The 23,233-nt window shown below is 38.5% G+C and overlaps 2 protein-coding genes across 9 annotated transcripts in view; one reads left to right on the plus strand and one right to left on the minus strand.

Moving 5' to 3' along the window:
* REV1 (REV1 DNA directed polymerase) overlaps positions 1 to 17,784 on the plus strand; it is a 63,001-nt gene extending 45,217 nt beyond the window's left edge. For all 7 annotated transcript variants that reach the window (XM_075057431.1, XM_075057430.1, XM_075057432.1 and 4 more), the window contains 9 exons: positions 2,011 to 2,113; positions 5,518 to 5,674; positions 6,037 to 6,239; positions 8,841 to 9,074; positions 13,227 to 13,335; positions 14,388 to 14,599; positions 14,776 to 14,932; positions 15,798 to 15,900; positions 17,359 to 17,784. In XM_075057431.1, coding sequence (XP_074913532.1) covers positions 2,011 to 2,113; positions 5,518 to 5,674; positions 6,037 to 6,239; positions 8,841 to 9,074; positions 13,227 to 13,335; positions 14,388 to 14,599; positions 14,776 to 14,932; positions 15,798 to 15,900; positions 17,359 to 17,470 — 1,390 coding nt within the window. In that variant the 3' untranslated portion in view covers positions 17,471 to 17,784. The remainder of the gene's footprint in view (positions 1 to 2,010; positions 2,114 to 5,517; positions 5,675 to 6,036; positions 6,240 to 8,840; positions 9,075 to 13,226; positions 13,336 to 14,387; positions 14,600 to 14,775; positions 14,933 to 15,797; positions 15,901 to 17,358) is intronic.
* Positions 17,785 to 21,545: 3,761 nt separating this feature from the next.
* The window catches only part of EIF5B (eukaryotic translation initiation factor 5B), a 37,595-nt gene continuing 35,907 nt past the window's right edge, over positions 21,546 to 23,233 (minus strand). For both annotated transcript variants that reach the window (XM_075057306.1, XM_075057307.1), the window contains exon 24: positions 21,546 to 22,330. In XM_075057306.1, coding sequence (XP_074913407.1) covers positions 22,223 to 22,330 — 108 coding nt within the window. In that variant the 3' untranslated portion in view covers positions 21,546 to 22,222. The remainder of the gene's footprint in view (positions 22,331 to 23,233) is intronic.

Below are 23,233 nucleotides of genomic sequence, written 5' to 3' on the forward strand. Positions count from 1 at the left end.
AAGCTCCAGAGTGGAGCTAAGAAAGTTGAACCTCAAAATATCAAGGTCAGAGACTGTGCCCCATGTTTTGGCTATTCAAGAAGGCAACTTGTTCGTGTCTCTTGACAGCTTAAGAACATACTTTTAGGATTGAGGGTGTGTTGAGATAGAGCTTTATGCCTCCTTTATTGGAACTAATGCCAGACTGCTTTCTCATGAACAGGTCAGTGCCTTGGACCTCATTTCGGTGGTCAGGCATGCTAATGTACATGTGCCCTGAAATTTCCTTAATTCATAAAGTCTTCATTAAGGTAAGGTGAGGGGGCACCCAAGGATGCTAAGTTGTTCACACATAGCTGAAGCAGTTCTGATGTCAGGATCTCATTTGGCAGTGTCTCTGTTTCTGCTTCTGGCTTTACTAATGAACTTGGTAACCCCAGTCAATCCAAATTATGTTATTTGATGATATAGGTGTTGTTTTTGTTAGAGCATTTCTGTTCAGTCCAGTGAAAGGCTTTTTAGCAGTAGCAGGGTAAACTCTGGAAGTTGCATCCAGGCAAATGAATTAGAATCAGAGGAGGGTGGTGTTCCCTCAAGTGTGCTTTCCCTGTGTACAGACCAGTTCCAGCAGTTTAGTATTATTTACTGGAGCTAAAAGTGACCAGTTTCTCTCTTCAGTTGAAGATTTTATATGTAGCTATAGTTCGTGACCCATTTCTTGCCCCCTTACTTCACAGGTGAATGAGTTGCTATGCTTTCTCATCCTACAGGTCAAGATTTCCTAGAATGATAATCATAGTCCTACAAAGGATTCAGACTCACAGACACACCTAAAATCAAATTCAACTTCTGAGATATTAATGGTATTTTTACTGCATCATTGATATCAAGTCCTGATAGTACAGCATAGACCTTTGTAAAATACTCTTCTGAAATCATGTGTACCTTTAAACCCATCCTGCATTTCTCCCTGATATTTTGCATAGTTGCATCTTAATGGTGATACTGATCTCCTTTTTCTTAAAAATGTTAATGTGTAAGACTCAGAGAGGTCTTCATGCCATTCACAGCAGAAAGGTTTTTCCTTTCCATATTAGCAGAACCAAACCTTTCTGGATATAGCTTGGCTGTTCACAGTGGTTTCTGACAGATTCAAAAGTAGAGCAAAATTTAAGGAGACACCATCAAAGTATTTAGTAAGTTGTCAGCATGGCACACTGTCAAAACACCAAGGTGGAATTTCCATTTGTCCATAGAGCCCACTCCATCAGAGTTAAAACTGCGTCGGTTACCTCAGTGAGAAGACTTTACATCACTCCCATACGTTTGATTAGCCACCTGAAATTCTGTCCTTATCTGTCTCAAGTGTTAGGCCATTAGAGAATCCAGAACTACCAAGCACTACTACTGCCCTACCAAGCTCTCAGGTGGCAATCTGTAAAACCCATAACCAGGTAATTTTGTGAGTTGTTGCAGAAAATCGCTCACGGTGTAAGATGTGTATTTGGAATGTTGTTTAAAGCTACTTACCATTAATTCCAGTTCTTTGTAATCCACATGCACATGCCTATATCTGCTTCTCCCTCAAGAGTTCCTTCTGAAACTCATGCTTTAGACATTTGACAATTGACAACTGAAATAATACTGAGCAAACTCGTATGAACCAAGCTTGAGTGAAGGATAGTGCATGAGTGCATTTCTATGAGTACTGTAAAGTGCAGCATTTTTGTCTGGCTTCAATAGGTAGCATGTATATAAATATATATTGTATTTGACAATTTAATGTGCGGACTGCACACTGAGAATGTTCAATTAGTAAGTAATCTGCTTTTTTTTCTGTAGAACATGCTTAGTTCTAATTACCTTTAAAAAGAAACCACAGAACAAAAAAACAGTGTTCAGTTTCTGTATGCCAAGAAATTATGATCTGTCTTTCTTTGAGGTCCTCTCTGGAATAAATACAGAATTGTTGCTGTCTTTAGGATTTGTGAAACAGTTTCCTTTTTAACCATACTTTTTTATTCTTTGTAGGACTGTGACTCTAGACCATGCAACAGACAGTGCAAAAGTAATTGGAAAAGAAACTCTAAACATGTTTCACACAATGAAACTGAACATATCAGATATGCGAGGGGTGAGTTAATGGGAAAACTGAAATTTATTCTCTTTATCAACCTTCTTTGTTGTCTTTCATAAATTTTCAGTTCTCCAGGGTAGACATTAACCAAACTGACGCAAAAGTGTGGATAATTGTAGTGGTTTAACCCCAGCCAGCAACTAAGCAGCACGCAGCTGCTCACTCACTTCCCCACCACCGAGTGGAATGGGGGAGAGAATCGGGAAAAAGAAGTAAAACTCACAGGTTGCGATAAGAATGGTTTAATAGAACAGAAAAGAAGAAACTAATAATGATAACACTAATAAAATTACAACAGTAATAATAAAAGGATTGGAATATACAAGTGATGCACAATGCAATTGCTCACCACCCGCTGATTGACATCCAGTTAGTCCCTGAGTGGCGATCCCCCCCACCCCCACTCCCCCCAGTTTATATACTGGGCATGATGTCACATGGTATGGAATACCCCTTTGGCCACTTTGGGTCAGCTGCCCTGGCTGTGTCCTGTGCCAACTTCTTGTGCCCCTCCAGCCTTCTTGCTGGCTGGGCATGAGAAGCTGAAAAATCCTTGACTTCAGACTAAACATTACTTAGCAACAACTGAAAACATCAGTGTTACCGACATTCTTCTCATACCTAACTCGAAAACATAGCACTGTACCAGCTACTAGGAAGACAATTAACTCTATCCCAGCTGAAACCAGGACAATAATACAAGGCTTATGTAAGTTAGGCTATGCAATCATATTACGTTTTGTATGTTTACCTTTGAAAAACATGGTTACGAAGCCATAAATGCAAAAAAAACCAACATTTTATTGTGATATGGATTAATCCACACCTTAAAACAGCCTGAGATAACAAAGTTAGACTGTATCTTCTGCAGTTCTGTTAGCACATGTAAACTTTATTTTGTCTTAGAATTTTCTGTAAACTTCTGCACAGGTATTAATGAAGTAACTAATATAAATACTGCTTGTAATGCCAATCAGAGATACAGATCAGAGGAGCTTTTGCCCTAGACTGGAAGTCTTGGGGCCAGGAAAGTTAACCAACCCATGGTTTGGCCTTTGTTTGAAGGTGAATTGCTGGCTGTTTTGAATTGTGGTTTATTTTAGAACACCCTTGCTCATCTCAGTTGTTTTGTCATAGTAATGTGAACCCATGATAAGACTATTTTAGCATCAGCCATTTGTCAAAACGGAGCACAGAGGTTTTCTAAAACAAACCTGCATTTATTGGTCATCTGGATGTAGAAGTAGAGTTTTGATTCACAATTTTGCCTTGCAAAGTCAGCTCCATGGCTTGGGTTTCTTCTTGGAGTTGAGGAAATATTTATCATCCTCTCCCTGTCTTTTTCTAGTTTCTTGTCTGTCTCCTTTGCTGTCTTTCTTGACTTCTTACCTTGTTCTGTTTCACTTGATTTCTGTAGCCCTTGTTTTAGAGGATTCTTCTTTAAAGTTAGCATCCTGTGGGTGTTTGTCGTGGTTTAACCCAGGCCAGCAACTAAGTACCACGCAGCCACTCACTCACTCACTCTCCCAACTCCCAGTGGGATGGGGAGGTGAATCAGAAAAAAAAGTAAAACTCGTGGGTTGAGATAAGAAAGATTTAATAACTAAAGTAGGAAAAAGTATAATACTAACAATAATAAAATATAATAATAATAATTGTAATGAAAATTAACGTAACCAAAGAGAAAAAAAAACAAAACAAAACAAGAAAAGACAAGTCATACACAATGCAACTGCTTACTCGCTGACCATGCCCAAGCTGCGATCTGCCCCTCCTGGCCAACTCCCCCCAGCTTATCTACTGAGCATGACGTGCTATGGTATGGAATATCCCTTTGGCTAGTTCGGGTCAGCTGTCCTGGCCAGGCTCCCTCCCAGCTTCTTGTGCACCTGATTGCTGGCAGAGCATAGGAAACTGGAAAATCCTTAGTTTAGAATAAGTGCTACTTAGCAACGACTGAAACATCAGCGTATTACCAACTTTATTCTCACACTAAATCCAAAACATACTGTTCAAGCTAATAAGAAGAAAATTAGCTCTATTGCAGCCGAAACTAGGACAATGTTGCACATGTTGTTTAGCAAGACAGTGTACTACTTGTGAGCAGGTGGCTCTGTTCCATTCTGGAGAGGCCATTCAGTTCTAGATGATATAATAAAGTGCAGCTATATCCAAGGTCCCTTAGTGGTATTCCTTTGAACTGACTTCAGACACCTCCAATGTATATGTCTATATTGGAGTTACTCCCCTTAAGCTTTGCTTATACATGAGGTGAGTCATGCTTTAAAGTGTCCTTTTTCTCTCAATATCTAGAAAAGGTCCTAAAATGATACCCTTAGCTGTTCGTGCCCACACTTGGGCAGGTGAATCTACTCACTTGTCCCATAGACTTCACATAACACTTTAACTCAAACGCTTGTCCTAAAAGGCAAAAAAAATCAAGGCAAAGTTGTCATGCAGCACAGCAAACACAGTATTGCAAAGGCTTCTTTTAAGTTCTAGAACTCAAATCTAGAAGTATTTCAAAGCAAAAAGATACAAGTGCAAAGAAGAGCTTTTTACAACAATGTTTCAACATCCCATTAATTGCAACTAAGAAAGTATTAACAAGCAAAATCCTTGCTATGTAATTAAGAGGAAGACATCGTGGAAATACATACACTAGCTCCTTCATGCTTTCTGAGACCTATATACAATTTTTTTTAAGTTCTGGGTTTTTTTCTCAATAATTATTGAGGATTAGCAGTAAACTTGCAAAATGTACCAGTGCATTTTTAGATGAACACAGTTTTGAACCCCTGTTGATTTGGTATTTAAAAGTTAATGAAAAGTGAGGATGTCTTTCAAAATGAGGAACACCTCATCTGATAAAGACTACTTTCACCAAAGTACTTTCATCCATTGAGACTTTGCGAGAACCATGTCTAGCAGTGAAACAACATTATTTTTCTCATTTGTAGACTGAAGTGATAGATTTAGTATAGATTTTCCTCAGGAAAAACATTCCTTTCTTGTACAGGTAGCCAGATTTAATACTAATCACTTCCTGGTCAGTACTTCTATATCAGTGTCTGAGATATTTCATAACAAATGCCTTGTTTCATGATCCTGTTGACAGCACTTTTCTATATCGGAGAAGTTAAGATGGTATTGTCTTTGTAATTTCTTAGTTGTTGGATTGCAGTGGATAATCCTGGGATTTGTTTGGGATGTTTTATGGAGCTATTTATGTGTATTTCAACATACTTTTATTCATTCTCTCCCCCACCCACAACAGGCAGACAATTTCAGGGAAGGCAATGCTATTATGAAAGAATTACAGAAATTTTGTGTTGTGGTTTTTTGGGGTTTTTTGTTTTTTTAAACTTCATTGAATGAATGTATTAATGTTTTGGATTTAGGTTGGAATTCAGGTACAGCAGTTAGTTCCCATCAGTAAAACCACTTCGGCTCACTCAGCAGTACAATCTGGACACTTACCTGGTGGATCGCATTCAGTTATTGATCTTTTTCATGTTCAGAAAGCAAAAAAGTGCTCAGACGAAGAACATAAGGAAGGTCAGTAAGCTTTGTACTTTGCATGTGTGATAATGATCAGTTCTGAAGGGATCCAACATCGATTACCTTTTGGAATACTTATTCAATATTATACCAGTACAAATTAGTTAACTCTCTGAGAGCAGGTTTTGCTGCTGCAAATAAAAATGGTACAAATAAAACTTCGTATAGGATCGTTCCAATCGTTTTTGAAAGTTAATAGTAACAAAGGATTCTTTGAAATAGAAAGTATTGTAATTATGCTATATATTGTATAAACTATTTAGCAAAGAGAACTGGAAATTAGCTTCACTATATCTTGAATCTTCAGAGTATCTTTAACTATTAGATGATCTTTCTGTATTTTGTTTTCATATGTGTAGTATTTGTGGCTGCTATGGACCTTGAAATATCTTCTGATTCAAGAACTTGCACTTTTCTTCCATCTCGTGGTACCCATCTCACATCTGGTGTCAATTCTAATGTTAACAACACTGAGTCTGCTGTCAAATGGAATGGCGTGCATTCTCCTATCAGTGTAAAATCCAGGCTTAATTTGAGTATTGAGGTTCCGTCTGCTTCCCAGGTAAAACCTGAGAATATAGAACATCTGCAAATATACTGTAATAACTTGAGGTTGTTTATCTTATTTGGATAGAGCAAAAAAGTTACATTACACTTTTTTTAAATAGAAGGAGCTCTAGTAGACTATGATGCACAGTAAGAAACTGTTATTGATGCAAAACTGTTTTGCCTTAATAAAAGGATTTTTTAAAAGCAGTCATTTATAGGCTAACTCAAAAAAGATTCTGTTTATTCAAAGGAAAGACATTTAGTTTTCCAGTATCCTTTTTCCCTTCCCATCACTTGCAAAAGGATTGCAATGGAACAGGAATGGAAAAGATGCCAAGGATGAAATATTAAAAAACATTGCCTTTCACAAACAAAGCCTAGTGCCTAATTATAAAAAACAAGCAATAAGCTTTAGGAAAACTTCCATCAGAGAAATTAGACACACTCTATAGTTAGTGCTCAATGTTTATGTGATTATGCTATAATGCAGATTTGTAAATTCCCTTTTCTTATGTTAGCTCTTAAAAATTATTTCTGATTAGCTTACTCACTGATGAGTGGCTTAAGAATTTTGACAAGTACTTTGTGTCATTTTCATGAAGACAGAACTTTTAAATGTTTTCCATCCCTCTTTATAGCAGCAATATTCTTTGGCACAGATGCCAATAAATGATAATCAGGTAGTCTTCTCTACATAATTTCTTAAAGTCATGTATTCTATATCAGTCTTTAAATTACAGTATAAATCTGTCTTCAAGCTTTACTCAGTGAGAAGGAACTGAACACCAACTAGTCTTACACTACCTCGTATACTTTTACAATGGCTGTGCTCTAAGTTTCTGCCTAAAAGAATGTCAAACTTGTATTTAGCTTTAATTATCCATCTTCTTGTGTTTTTTTCAAATTTACTTCAAATAATATTGAAGTGAAGATACACACTTAACATTTGTACAGGGTCTCACCTTTTAGATGAGAGGAGGACAATCTTTATATAAGTAAAATATTTCTGTGGAGTTTGGGCAAGGGTATTGTGTGTTTTAACAAAGGAAGAGCCTCCTTATTTCCACCCCACATGTTATTCAAGCAGACATCTGTTAGAAGGGTCTGCTATGAGCAAGCTGCACTGAATTCTGTAGGTATTTTAGGTATAAGCAGATTTACATGCTTTTCTGTAAAAATCTGTAATTTTAATTTCTGTAATTTAAATCTGTAAAAGCATTTGTTGGTGTTCTGTTAACAGCTTTCCCAAATATTTATACATTTTTAGAAGCACATTATGCTTCTGGCAGAAAACTTTTGTCTATGATGCAATACCCAAGCTAGCTCAGGATCTGAAAGCAACTTGGCTGAACAATATGAAGCTCCATACACTCAGATTCTGCTATAGGAGGAATATGTTGAACAAGCAAAAAATGCACTAGCTGTGCAGTAGAGTTCCTAAAGCCTTGGTGGCATTAGAGCACAATATGCTCATCTTTCCTTCTGCTTTATAACCATATTACAGTATGGAATATAATATGGAACTCAGTACAAGAAAGGAGTGGTGAGAGTTAGTCGCATAGTGCTGTTTGCCTACTGTGTGCTAGGAAAGCAACAGCAAGATATTTTACACTCAGGATTTCCAGAAAATGTTTATAGAGGTATGTATGTAGCAAATTTGGAAAGAGGGAACACAAACAGAATGTAGAAGAATAACTGAAGGGATTAGTAGTACAGACAGCTTTCGTCAAAACCTCTTAGTTTACCATAAGCCAAGTAGCTTTTCATAGATATTTGTAGTTCTTCTGTGTAAATCCAGAATCTGGTCATAAACTCCACATTTTCTTTTTAAAGGTAAAAGATAAAGTTTTCTAACACTGCTATGGAGTCTTATTTAGCAGAACTTACAGGCAAACATTAGCATTTATCTGCATCGTTGTACTCAAATTTTACTTGTGAGAAAAATGATGCTGTACATCTGCTTGTCGGTTATATTCATTCTGTCACTTGTGCAGCTGTCATTGTATACAGCAACTTTTAGGCACCAAGGGGTCATTTCAGTTGTTTCTAGTCCATAATTGATGGTAAGTAGCAATTAACAGCAAGCAAAAATTTGAATCTAAAGCTTATTTCATTATCAAAATCTATGACAAGAGTCTTGACAGTATGCAAACATACGTAATATCATTAAAGTAAATTAGTAACATGTATCCTAGAACTATATAAAGAAAGAAATTAATTGCTTACTGCTTTGTACCAATTTAGTATTCATATCAACACATTGCCTATATAATTTGAATTCACAATTTGGGTTTTCTTTTCACTACGTAGTTGTGAAAAACTTTTCACTACGTAGTTGTTGAAAACCTTATATATGATTTGTGATGAGAACACTGAACATTGTGAAAAGATAAAACTGAGCATTCATATTTACTGAACTACTTAGTCTTAAATGTTATTTTTACATTTTGCTGCTGCAGAGTGTAACTGTCAGATTCCTAAGTATGTTTGCATACACAGATTGAAATTATTTTTTTAAAAAAAACAATTTGAGAACTGTAGAACTAATTTTTTACTAAAATTAATTCTTTTATCTATTCCTCAGAAAAATCTAAAAGCTTTTATATATTTGTAGCTAGATAAGTCTGTGCTAGAAGCTCTGCCACCTGATCTCCGAGAACAAGTAGAGCAGATATACAGCCTTCAGCAAGGAGAGAGTTACGGAGATAGCAAAAAAGAGCCAATAAATGGATGTAACACTGCACTTCTGTCACAACCAGTTGGAACAGTGCTTTTACAAATACCAGAGCTCCAAGAACCAAATACAAATACGGGAATTAATGTAATAGCCTTGCCAGCTTTCTCACAGGTAGGATGTTTGCAGAGTACCAATAAACATCAACCTTCCACCCATAGGAAGAGTTAACAGTTTTTTCTTGAGACAGGATTAACTAGAATCTTTGACTTCCCAAAATTATTTATGGTCCTTTAATATCTTTAAAAAGTCTGCTTTCAAACGTTAGTTAATCTACCACAAACATAGTGTGATAGTATTTGTTAAAGATTTGTGGTCATCAGTTTGCCTATGTTTTTGCTGTTGTTTAATGTAAAACCTCCTCATTTAGACTTTGCTTTGCAATCTAGTGTGTAAGTAGCCTTTTTTTCTGCATTGCAGCTGAGTTACACTGCACCATAAGTCTGAAGCAGTCCTAAAATCTTAGCCTAGCTAGTCACAGGAGATAGCAATACTCTGTTTAAGTGGATGTTTTGATGGTGTAAAGCCAACCTCCTAGCTTCTGTAGATGCAACTGTTTATATTACATTCCCGGGAGAAGGGCAGGCATGGCTAAAGATTGTGCATATCTCCATAATTGCTAAGTGAGCTCATGTACAGCATGTCCAGGATGTGGAAAGTTGTTTCTCAAAACAGGGGCCTGAACTGGGGAGTAGGTAGCAGTAATGATGCTTCTAATGATATTCCACCCTTCAATCCAAGATGGTGCTGAACAAATGTACAGTAATAAAAAATCAAAGATTGGGTTACCCAGAAATACGATATCTTGCATATGCATCATTTAAAATAGAGCAGTATTTTTATTTTTCTATTTGCTGTGCCATTGCTCCACTGCTGTTCTCAAACAAAATGATATCACCTAATTGGGTTTATAGACAGATATTTGTTGCTGTTTCTAAGGTGTAATGCTGCTTAGCTGACAAAGAATCCAGATAAAATTAGATAAAAATTCCTGACCTGTTTTCAGTAAACAGTAGTTAATGCATAACTGTTATTTAGATGTGTAGTCTATTTGACTACTAAAATTTCTTCACCTTGATTCAAGTTCATTGGTTCAAAACAGCTGTGTCACTTTTTATTCCTGAACTGCAAAGTTGGGTTTCCTCTATGGAAATATTGTGTGAATAGTATATGAACTCTCCCTAGCCCAGCTGTTTGAAATTATGTAGTTATATTCATTCATAGGCAAGTTGATCTTGGACTTGTGTGTTAAATTATGCTGTGTTTTAAAGTACACCCCTCCCCACTTGTTTACCACTCAGTACTGTTTTTCAGGGTAAATTTTAACTGTACAGGGCTTTCTGTAAAAATTGCATTTAGTTTGTGTTTATGCTTTATCTATCTATTAATTAGGTAGTTGAGAATTGATTGTTGTTTTTTTATAACAGCATTACTTCTTGAAGTTGTCTTGGAAATACCTAATTTACACACTCAAATGCACTGGTTTTCCTGTCTCTATCTCCTCATGCATTTTGTGACTGTTTTACTTGATCCAAAAATGTCAGCTTAGCAGAGCAGTCTTTTTGTTTGAAGATGTAGTTCAAGAAGAATTGGCTACTTCCTATTTATGTGTCAGGGATATTCATACTATCTATTTTAGAATGGCTTATGATCGTACTCCAGATTTTCTCCTGAAAACCATTCAGCTTTCTTTATTGGCAAAAGAGAACTAAGATTTACAATTTTCATTTCTGAGTTAGGTCGAAGTTTAATACCTAGAATAATATGGTTGAATAGCTTCCTTAAGCTTGGTGAAAAAAATGCTAAAACCAGTTCATTAGAACGGGAGGAATTTTTTCTGTGTTAGAATCAAACATGAACTTAATTCAAAAATACCATCTTTGTCTAAATATAGTTTGACACATTTTTTTAATTGTTAAAGTCTTTGTGGGAGTGTATATTGTATGAGTGCACACAAACATTTAAGATTACTTTCTTTCAAATGATGCAGTTAACTAAGTACTAATAGGTTTCAGGTACAGAAATATTGCAAGCCCCTCCAAATTGAGTACTTTAGCTACATCAACTCAGCAAATGTAAATGGTGCCATGCCATCTTTTTGTAGCTTAATTAGGTCTGTTTTTCAACCCTTCATTCCTTTTGTCTGAACTGTGTTTTTATGACCAGGTGCCAAGTTAATTGGCTGATAGTGATTTATTCATTAGAAAACATGTGGAAAATGTCCTTTGTTGGGCAAGGTTCTCCCATAAAAAGAATCCAGACAGGTTGCGTTCATTTCCATCAGCTGCTGAAGTAATCTTAAAATTTAGAAGAGCTATGTATCTCTGTAGCAGCTGAATACTGTAAAAGCATAGAATGCAGGAAGAAAAGATTACAGATGCTTAGAAATTAATGACATTTCTAAGTGGAGTTAATTACTGGTGGCAAATTTACACCTTGTCCTTACATTGTCTTAATACGGTATAGATTCCTTCTAAGGAAATTTATACAGCACACAAAAATACTGATAGCTGTATGCTGAGGTAATGCATGAGTTTATAAAATCAAAGTTCTCCGTAATGTGAATGTGATACAGCTATGTGAAAGCTATGTTAAGACAATCTGGCTATACAGTAAATTACCTGAAACTCCAATTAATTAGTGTAGAATTCATATGAATTTGACTGATGGCTCTTCTAACCGAATTTTTACATGTTAACACTTTCAGAGGGCAATGATAGGGGGAATAACAAAAACACATCCAGTTCCCTGTACTGCATTATTTCTGCATGAATTATTAACTGGTGTACACAAAAACCAGTGTTAATTCAGAGCCTCCCAAATTCCTGACTCTCAAATGCTTAACCAGAGAACACTAACCTTTTTAAAATAGTTTTAGTAAATAAAATCTATATTTCAAAAATAGCTTAAGCCTCTGGACTTAATTGGCTACATTCCACTACAATGCTTTGTTCCGTGCAATGTATGCAGTAATTGAGGTCAGAGTTGTTCCCATTTCCTCTTTTAATTAGCGCGTATTTTGTGTGGTGAAAAATTTGTGTTGGCACATGGAGTTCTAAAAATGGAAAAAATGTTGTGCTAAATTGATGAGTTTTACCTGTGGGAGCATGTTCATGTTTATTATCTATATAATTTAGACATCATACGTGTAGATATCACAGCCTACCTTCCTGACATAACATACATATTTTGGTTTAAAAAAAAGATCAAATCTCTATTGAAAATCAGAGGTAACTTTTAATATATATGCATACTGCCGTATAATAAATACAGTATCTCAGATAATGGTAGAAACTGTATTGTGCCCTTAGAATAGTAATAGTAGTTTTGAATTTTTTTTTTGTTGTTGTTTGTGCACATCTCTGAATTTTACCACTGAAATTAAGGGTACTCTCCCACTGGGCAGATTTAATCCTCTAAATGATAGGTTTGCGGTTTTGAATTAGATTTTGCAGATTATGAGCTGCAAACACTGTCCGATAATATTGGGAAACTCAGAATACGAGACTAGTCTGTCACTAATTTGCTACTTCAGATACACAGTGAGGGAAGATAACTGGTAGATAATACATGAAGTTTTACTTTGTCCATATGAGTGTATATGGCAATTGGCAACAAATTATTTCATGTCTAGAATTCAAGCCCCTAGGACAGTTGGAAAGGACTGCGTTTTCATCAGTCAAACAAGGGGTGGACAACTGTGGGAGAAAGAATTTAAACCCTTCTGTGTTGGTTCAAAATACAAGGTAGCTGGACTTGTGTTTCCTGTCCCTAAAGAAGCAAGACTATTTCCAAGGATATTTTGTTTGAGGACTGTAGCAGCTTCTAGGAAATAGAAGTATCAAAAGAAAAGGAGGAACAAAAGTCTGATTGTCACAGTGTTTGAGTTTGGAAATTTGAAGGGAGTGTTCTCTGAGTTAGGCTTAATTGTGCTGTTAATATAGCTGTACTGTATATCAGTAGGTGAATAAAGATAGTGGTCAATAAAGTAGGTGAATAAAGACGGTTAGTGTATTATAGGCCCATAAATACTAATTTTATAAAATAATAAATGTAGAGTAATGTTAAATGGAAAATTTTATGGTTTTTAGCAAGCTAAACTACATGAAGATGATGTACAACATATTTTACAGCATTTCAGTTATATCTCATTTATTTTTGCTTGGCATAAAATGTCAATACCTTTCTCATGTGAGTGATCTGGAGGAAGGCAAGCAGTGTTGCTCACTAGTAAAATAATCAAATGAATCTTTTGTTACTGTTCAGGTGGACCCTGAGGTTTTTGCTGCGCTACCTGCTGAGTTGCAAGCAGAGCTGAAAGATGCATATGATCAAAGGCAAAAGCAATCAGAGCAGCAACCCGCTAACACTTGTGGTGAGTATATATAGTTGTACAGTAGTTCTGTATAGGAGTTGTTTACTATTCAAAGAGAGTTATGCAACTCTAAATAACAAACTGGAAAATTTAACTAAAGCTTCTATGAAGATGCTGTGTTAAATCGAGTTTCTGTATTTATTTTTGACAGACTGTCAATTACAACCAGCTGTGGTCTCATTTTGCAAGCAGATGCCTAGCTTTACTTAAATGGGTAATTAATTCAATTCATGGGGACCGTGGCACTCAACTTACCCATGTCCATATGTTTGCAGAATGGAATCTAAACTTGATATGTCTTGTGATTTAAAGTATTGCATCTTCAGTACCTAAGTTAGTTAAACTATGTTCAGACAGCATTCTCATGGTTCCCTGAAACCCATAGCACTGGTATGGGTTTCAGGCAACTAGAGATATGATACATCTCACCATATGTCTGATAGCCAGATGGTTTTACTCTGAGCTGATCACCCAGGTCTCCCTTTTATAATCAGTAGAAAGAAGTAAGATTAATTCCCTGTGAACATGCTTTCTCATAAAATAGGTTGGAAATGTCGTTGTGTTCACTGCCAGTTAAATACTGCATTATTATAATCAAATCTTGATGGAATAAGAGCAATTTCCTTGGTAGACTACAATAAAAGCAGTTTGGGGAGGGAGGGGGGCGGTAGCTGCTGGTTTTGCTGATACCCGCTAAGGCTTCCCACCAGTGGTTATCTAGGTGGGACAGTGCTCTGATTGAGGCGAAGCAATTTGTCCAGTAGGCTTCAGATTTCACCAGCTGCTCATACTCAAGCACTGAAATGCTCGATATTAAAAGGCTTGTGAATAGTAGTTGAGTATCCTCTGAGTACACTAATGTCTAGCAGTGCTTTTCAAATACTTAAAACATTGCCCATATCTGGAATGGCATGTGAGTGTTAAAGACGCATTATCTAGGTTATGTTGTCCCAATTGTTCCATAGATTTTTATGGAAGATAGAGTCCCCCTTTCAATGGAAAAGTATTAAATTTTAGATGTATCAACCACTAACTATTCCTGTGTGTTTCAGTGTCAAAAAATCCTTTCCTACACCTGAAGCATGCAACAATGAAAAATAAGAAAAAAATCAGGAAAAAAAATCCAGTCAGTCCTGTAAAAAAGATTCAGAGTCCTTTGAAAAACAAATTTGTTGGTAGCCCAGCAAAAAACATGCTGTCTACATCTGGAAGCCCGCAGAAGCTAATAGATGGTTTCTTGAAACAAGAAGAAACAGCTGCTCAGGTAATTTTAACACTAACAGCTTTCAGTAAAGCTATGTCTGTTTCTTTAGACAGTCCATGTTCACAAATGCAGCTTGTTTTCTTTACTGGATTCTTTACTAGGTGCTTATCTATGTATATGTATGGTGTTACCATATTTGTCAGACTGAGCATTATCAACTTTTATGTTTGGAACAGCCAGAAGCAGTTCCGTCAACTTCAGATTCTTCAGGCCCATCAGCTCTGCAGACTGAACAGGCTGGTTCATTTAGGCCACAAGCACCCAACTTAGCTGGAGCTGTTGAATTCAATGATGTAAAGACGTTGTTGAAAGAATGGATTACAACTATTTCAGGTATGGGATGTCATGCTAGTGGTGTTCTTGCATGTATCACAAGGAAAACTTTCTCTTTTAGTAGGCTTTTTGTACTTCCTTCTTCCTTCACTCATCCTTTCAGTGGTTACTTTTCACAGTAATCTTGAAGTCTCACTGCCTTGCAATCTTGGAGTAACTTGATTCTTCCTACTTGGTTGTTATTCTGTGTTTTTGCTAGCTCCTGTTTCTTGCTTAACAGGATGAAAATCTACCTGCTCTCTCTTCAACCCATTTGTCAGGCCCTTGTCTTATGCCTTGATGTTACTTGTGGGGGAAGTTTTCTTATTTTGTCCAACGCATTACAACCACTAGGATGAAAACTATTGAAAGGGAATTCCTGTTTTATGAAAATGTCATTTTAGAGGCAAAGGAATGTGGGGGTTTTTTTCAAAATAACTGCTGGAAAGAATTCTGGAATAAAGTGCAAAAGTGTAACACCATTGCTAAACTGTGATTTGAATTTTAACATGTCAAACAATTAGCCACGGTTTAATATCTTGGGAAATCTGACCTGCAAGATCCTTCGTACCCTGGATGTTGCTATTCTCCTAAGAGTTTCTAAACAGCCATTCCATTCTAAATCCCTATTTCTTTTCCTTTTGGTTAATATTATCTTGGCTGTCATTTGTTCTTACTGAAGAAAAAGAAGAGGTCTACGAGACAGATATTTCAGGACCTTGCAGCCCTTTTATGTACACAAATTCTGATGTTGGGGGGAGGTGTGGGAATACAGCAATTGTCAGATTGGCCCCTGATGCACTAACACTGCAGAATTTCTTTCTATTATATTCAAATTATTCTATGATTGTATTCTAAGTAAAGTTCTCTTTTTTTTTAATTACAGATCCTATGGAAGAAGACATTCTACAGGTTGTGAAGTATTGTACTGATCTAATAGAAGAAAAAGATTTGGAAAAGTTAGATCTGGTTGTTAAGTACATGAAAAGGTAGCTTAATTGCTAGTATTTGTGACATTTGGACTATTTTTGTTATAATTTATGCACTAGATGCTTCAGTGAGAGGCCACAAGCCCATTAGACATTCCATTGATAAGTGTAAATATTTTAAGCTTAAATTTTATTCAAAAACAGGGTGGGGGGAGAAGTTGGGCTGTTAAAATAGGTAACTTGAGAAAAATTAAGAGTAGCATTTCATAGTATTTGCTACAGTCTTTTGTTTCTAGACAAAGGATATCGTTTTTGCCAGCATTATCCCTTTTCTTCATCCTGTTTTCATTCATTTTTGGTGGCACCTTAGATCTTTCCTTTGTTTCACCTGATTTCATTCTCCTGTATCCAGATCCTGTCTGACCGCCAACCTATTAAATCCATTTTTAATACTTAGTTATTGTGCTCCTATTACTCTTCCCACGAGTCAGGAGGCCCAAGTTCCATTTATGAGTTGCTTACTAACTGATACTTAACGATAGACTCAGCTTTCTGTGTCTTAGATCTGGAAAATATTTATTTCACAGAATTAACACCCAAAAGACTACAGCAATGTAAAAACTTCACTATGCTTTTATATAATGGGATGTCTTTAGGCCTCAGAAAATGCAGTGCAGTTAACTGCTTTGTTCAATGCTGTCTAGTAAATTCTTTATAAAACCCTTCAGAAAGCATCCTGTCCTGTTCATGTCCCATTCCTGGTCCCTGTATGTGAGATTTGCACCAATAGCAGTGTGTCTTTCCAAAGCCTGGTAACAAGCGTACGACAAGGAATCAGGAGTTGGGTGATACACAGTTGTCTGTATGATACTGAAATTAGGTCTTCTAAAGCTGTAAGTGTAGGAACCCTCTGCTCTCCTGTAATAGTGATGTGGAAGGGGATTTTGAGAGTACAGAGCTGCTTTGTTTTCCTTAGGCATTTCCTTAATTTGCTTCTAGAAGCAGCTGAATGATAGACTTAACTTGTAGCTCTCTGTGGGCCTCCATGATTTGGTTCCATTTTTAGCAATAAACACAATATAGTGCCCCCCAAACCTATTATTTAAATGTCTTAATCACCCTTGGCATTCATTGGAAGAAAAAAGTAGTGTATATGTCTTGGGATGAGGAAGGAAAGGTCAGGATCCAGGAGCTTCCCATTTCTGATGCTTCAGTATGAAGTTGGTAGAAGGTCACCGGTTTAATCCCAGGCTTACAACCACTTTAGAATGCTAACATTTACAAGCTGGTGTGACACTGCTCACATCAGAAATTTCACCACTGAATGGCAGAGGAATCTGCGGCATTAGGGTAAGACTTGTTATGTTTGGAGAGATAGGGTTTTACCAAGATTGAATCAAAATACCATTCATAGTGAACTGTTGTGATCTTGTTCTCAGCATAAAAACCAAAACTCACTGTAAAAAAGACTGGTTCTGTAATGGTAATTGTCTCCCTCTTCTTCCTTTTCCCCTTCAGGTTAATGCAGTCATCTGTGGAATCAGTTTGGAATATGGCATTTGACTTCATTCTTGACAATGTTCAGGTAGTTTTACAACAAACTTATGGAAGCACATTAAAAGTTATCTGAACTTGTAGTAAAGAGCTTGATGAGAGCCTGGAGCTCTCTGCTAGCTGTGCCATAAGTGCTTGTGAGGTATTTGCAAAGTGCATGATAGTAATGCCCTGAGTTTTTATAATTTCAAATTTCTTTTTAAACAACAAAGTGTTTTGTACATTTCTTTTCAGAAAGTGCCAAATTTGTCAGTATTGCATGTAAATAATAATTGTGTTAAAATTCTTTTATTGTAGTATAGAATCTATTTACAAAATGTTTGTTTATAAAGTTTTATGGATTTTTACAGTGAAGTGTTTACAGTTGTTTAATAAAGAACTGTATGTATATTTTTGTACTGATTCTATTTTGTGATGCTTCAGTTTGAATATAGCTAATCCCTTTTATTAAAGCTGCAGCTTTGATTAATTTCACAAAGTTTTACACAGTGATACTGCCTGAACACACGTAAGAGACTGCTGTACATTCACCTGGCTGCTTTTTGTTTCTTCTCCCACTGACTTTATTACAGAGTTTAAGCCAAGGAAAGAATATTAGCTCATTTTCAGTTTTATCTTTCAAAGACAGAAACCAGTGTGGCCAAGCCACTCCCAAAGCACCCACGGTGCTAGCTGAAGTGTAAGTGTGTGCTCTGAGCTCTGTGTATTCAGGTGTGCTGTCACCTCTGGAGATGTGTGCTCATGGAGGAGAACAAATGGAGATTTTTAAACAGTTACCCAAAAGAAGCACTGTAAAGGAGCTAGGGAGTAGCCTGTATTGGTCCTCTGCGTTGCTTCTACTCAGGATAAGAGCCACGTTCCACTTGTAAAATACCATAGTTCTCCCCAGCCTGTGACATGCATTTCCTTTATGTCACCTAACAAAATAGCTTGTAGCGAGTAGCAGAAGAAGTGAAACAAATAGTCCTCTCTCTTTGTGTCCGTGGTAGAGAGGGGTATGCTTGCATCTCTGCAGTTTCTGTTTTGGGCAAGTCTGTTTTTTCCAGATGTACACCAGCCTCCTATAGTCATATTTGGCCCAATACGTTGAAGCAAGGCTCTTCAGGTGCCTGGAAAGAATGAAGACCACTTGAAGAAAACCCAGGTGGTAAGAAAAATCTTTTCATTTTCTGAAGAAATGATGGGGGCAGGGAGAGAATCAGAAGTACCCCACATAATCCTGGATGGGTGTGGGCCCACCTGACTGTAGAATTGAAAGCTGGAATGGAAACTGGAGCTAGCCCTGGAGCAGGATTTGCACCACTAGCTTAGCTGGAAGCATCTCAGGAGAGGAAGCACAGGGCAGGAGCTGCTGCACTCTCAGGAACGCTCTGCAGTCGCTTCACTGGCTGCAGCACAGGTTACAGCAGTGACAGCATTTTTTAGCTTTACTTTGTGCCCTAGGCCTCCCTTGTAAGGCACGCTGGGGGAGGCACCAACCTGGCAGCCTTCTACAACAAGGCGAGGGATGAGGGAACATTAGTAGGTGTTTCCCTTGACTTTAGTAAGGCTTTTCATAATATCTCCTGTAACATCATCACAGACAGGCTAATGAAGTACAGGCTTATGGATACACGGATTGAAAACTACCTGGACAGGCAGGCCCTGGGCATGGTGATCAGTGGCACAAAGTCCTGTTAAGAGGCCAGGCCCAAGTGGTGTGCCCATACAGTCAGTACCAGCTCCATGTTCAGTGTCTTCATTAATGACCTGGATGATGGGGCAGAGTGCACCCTTGGCATGTTTGCTGATGAGACAAGATTGGCTGATGAGACAGAGGGCTTTGCCGCACCTGGAGACCAACAGGCTGGGAGAAGCAGGCTGCTGGGAATCTTGTGATGTCCAGCCAGGAGAATTGCGAAGTTCGGCACCCAGGGAGGATCCACCCCAGGCACTGGGGGCCAGCTGGCTAGAGACCAGCTCTGCAGAGAAGGAAGGCCCTGGGGATTGCTTAAGCCAGCAAGATGCCCTCACAGCAAAGGCAGCCAGCAGCCTCCCAGGCTGCCTGAGGAAGAATATCACCAGCCAGCCAATGGAGGAGATGGTCCCCTCTGCGCAGCACTGGTGAGATACAGCTGGAGTGCTGGGTCCAGTTCTGAGCTCCTCGGTACAAGAGGGACATGGACATACAGAGCAACTCCAACACAGGGCCACAAAGTTGCTTAAGGGAGTGGAGCTTCTCTCACCTCATCCCACAGGGAGAGGCTGAGAGAGCCGGAGAAGAGGCAGCTGGCGGGGGGTAAGGAAGCCAGAGACAAGACACTCCTCTGGGGTATCAAGTGAAAGGGTACAAGACAATAGGCATCAAGTGGTACAAAACATTCCTTTTCAACACCCCCCCCACACCTCCAGAACAGGCTGTCCACAGGCATGGTGGATCCTCCAGCAGTAGAGATGCTCAAAACCCAAGGAGACACAGTCCTGGGCAACCTGCTCTGACTACCCCTACCCTGAGCACAGGGAGGTTGGGAGTTGGTGACTGCAAGCAGTGCCTCTGATAAGGCTGATTTTTCCAGCTCAAGTTAGCTCATTAGGTATCTGTCTATATAACTGCATCTATTTGTAGATATGTATCTGTGGGGGGTGGAACCTTATCTGAATCAAGTTGTCTAGGTTTCCACTAGTTTCTAGCTGGGCAGAGCCTCAGTGATTGCTGCTTTTGAAGCTCCCTTTCCCCCCCCCCCCTCCCTGTTTAAGAAAACTGGCATGCTAGCTGTTCACATAGCAAATACATTCCTCTGAAATTCAAGCAAGCATTTTACTAATTAGGTTTCAGGTACACAGCTCAGGTTTTGTGCTATTAAACTAGCATTTTAAAAAGAAATAAAACTCAAAGCATTACTTAACTGAGCAAGTCTATTTGTAATTATATTTTCATGATCCCTGCTCCAAGCCCTTATATATTACATTCAACAGTTATCTGCTTCCTTAAAGCCTTTTAGTGAAGGTATTTCATAAGTTCCACAACAGCAACCTGCAAAAATAGTATGACCGTTTTCCCAGAGTTTTTACCTGTGGGAAGAACACCCTTCCACATTCAAGGAAACAGTCAAGAATACGTCAAGACCACAACATTTGACATCCATGTTCTTAAGAACTTTTTATTAGTGTAGTTTTCATGATTGCATAGTTTGCAAAAGAAAATTATTACAATTAAATGCAGTTTCCTCACTGTGATCATTCTGTTCTGAACCACTGACACACCCCGTGATGTGAATTTGCACCACGCACCAACCATACTGAAAAGGTCCTGTTCAAGGGCAAGGTTAAAGTCTAACAAACCGAAAAAAATCCAGTAAGTTAAATTCCATTGCCAAAGGAGGTAAGTTATTAATGTAATGGAGTCTACCAATCCCAATTATAAAATCCAGATTTTTCCTGACAAAAAAAGTAATCTAAGTGACAGAAGTCATCTGATCAAACTGCTTATTGCAAGTTAAATTGTTGTAAATATTTTAAATGCTAAAAATCTCAGCTACATGACAGATCGTTATCGATTTTGTTTCAGCTTGTGCTTTGGAAAAAGTGTTTGTTTAGCTCCTCTCAGCATGAGCTGTAAGTTACCAGGAGACTACCTGATCAGGGGTACAGCAAGCTGTCATCCTAAGCAGGGAACCACAGGGGAAGGAAGGAAGGGTAGGAAGATGCTGGGATTACAGACTGACTCCTGGTCATCACAAACATCATCAACCAAACGCCTTTTGAGCTGGTTCAGTCCCATCCTGTCAGATGACTCAACAGCTTTGATGCAGCGTCCAAAGTCACTGCTCGCTTGCAGACAACCGTTCTGCAGGTGCTTACCACAACTCTGAGCAGCAGCTAGAGAAGAGATGCCACCTCTAAACTCCTCCCAGCAGAGCCTCTGGGAATTTTGCCTTGCTAAACACCTGGCCTGCAACTCCAGTGCTTTGGGAACACAGTATGAGACACGAGCCACCGAGATCACCACCACGTGCAGCACGCGTTACACCAGGGGAAGAAACGCCTTTGCTGGAACACGCCTCCATTACTGTGCCAAGCACAGAGAGGCAAGCCTCCGCCTGGCATTTCCACATCTGTCAGCCCATGAAGTGAAACTTTGTTTATTGAAGCAAACTGTAAAACAAATGGGCTACTATGTCCATCTCCTTTATTTGTGGCTCTGCGTTATAATGATTACAGGTCGGCTTTCATGAACTGTACAAGCAGTAAAAGGCGGCCAACTATGCTTTACATCATTGTTTCACACAAAGCAAATACAGAAATATCCAATTGCCTAATTTTTCTATTTAAAAAAATTCCTATAGGCACAAAGCAGAAGAATGTTGGAAAAGAGCGTCAAGGGAAGAGGTATGCATAAATAAAGAAGTAATTCTTACATCAAAAATGTCCCAAGAATCACAAAGTCTGCAGAAGCTTGGTTAATCAAATACTGCAGTACTGATCTCATCAGTATAAAAGTGAAAGAGCTTTAGTTCTGTAATAAAAATTCAATTTATTTTATTTTGGAGAGAGGGAGGGAAAAAGGGTGGAAGGAAGGTGTAAGAGAAGGAAGGGCAAACTTTAAAACAGCAGCCAGTATTAGGAAGGGCAGTAGGAGAGGTGAACAGGCACATTGGAACCATGGGAACATGTAAATTGACCACTGTCAAACCAGTGTAAATTTCTTGGTTTCTCATGGAAAACATTTTATCCACATATTTTCCTCCCAAACATATATCCAACACTGTCTTCAATATGACTTTGTTGGTAACTTTTAGAACAGGAATAGCGCATTTATTCCTGCCTCCCCATTGCTGTAAAAAGTTATCTAGATGATTTCAAACACTTTCTTCAGCTCTACTATAAGCTGCCAGTCAGACTTCTGCATTTCATCCCTGAACCAGTCCTTCAGGGCATCGATGGACTGACGACTGATCTGTAATACACAAGACGAACCCATCAGAAACATACACATGCATATTAATAAAGGCAGCTTTTAGTGCATTGGAAGCAATTAATATGAAGAAAGGGCATCAGCTTGCACAGCAGGAAAGCTCATTCTAATCCCAGTTTTGCTACTGATCTGCTGCATAACCTGTCACATTTGTGTCCCTTCTTTCTCCTCGCATCCCTTAGCTGGTCTTCAAGACCACAGCAGCGCAGACCATATTGCGCCTCATGCGGTAAGGCAAGAACCTGTGACTGAAGAGGATCTCCCACTGCCCTCAAGGCCCCCAGCACCACTCCCAGTCCCTGCATCTCCATCTGAAAAGCCCCCGTGGCTACTTGCCCCCCATCTGTGGGTACATGCTCCCAGTCTGTGTGTGACAGGGGGTGTCTTACAACACGGTAGCTAAAGCAGTTAGGAGTGTGGAAAGCTTGGGAGTGTGGAGAGCTATGGCTTTGCTTCTGACAGCAGAAAACTGAGCAAGGGATCAACTCCTCATCTAAGCCCAGTGTTCCAGAATGAGAGCAACTAAAGTATTGCTATTTATTGCACAATTTCAAAACTAGGCAAACACAATCACACTGTAATGCCATGGGAGATTGCTAAGCTGCTCTGAGCACCAGCTACACACAACAGTATGCAAACAGCTCATTTAGCATTTTGCCCTCTCAGGTGCAGTAAGCTGCAAGGTATTTTTAGCTGCAGTACATCATTCCTTCAGTCCTCAAGGGGCACTACTACAAACCTCAAGACAAGGCTACAGAAAAACTCGGCTGAGCAATGCCACACACAAACCCATTTCAAGTGTCTGTTAGTCTCTGATGGAAGGTTCCTAGTCTGTTTTTCAGGCTTCATGTAACATTTCCACTTCAAGCAAGCTACTATTATGTC

Source organism: Buteo buteo, chromosome 25 (genome assembly GCF_964188355.1).
Source record: "Buteo buteo chromosome 25, bButBut1.hap1.1, whole genome shotgun sequence".
Classification (NCBI taxonomy): domain Eukaryota; kingdom Metazoa; phylum Chordata; class Aves; order Accipitriformes; family Accipitridae; genus Buteo; species Buteo buteo.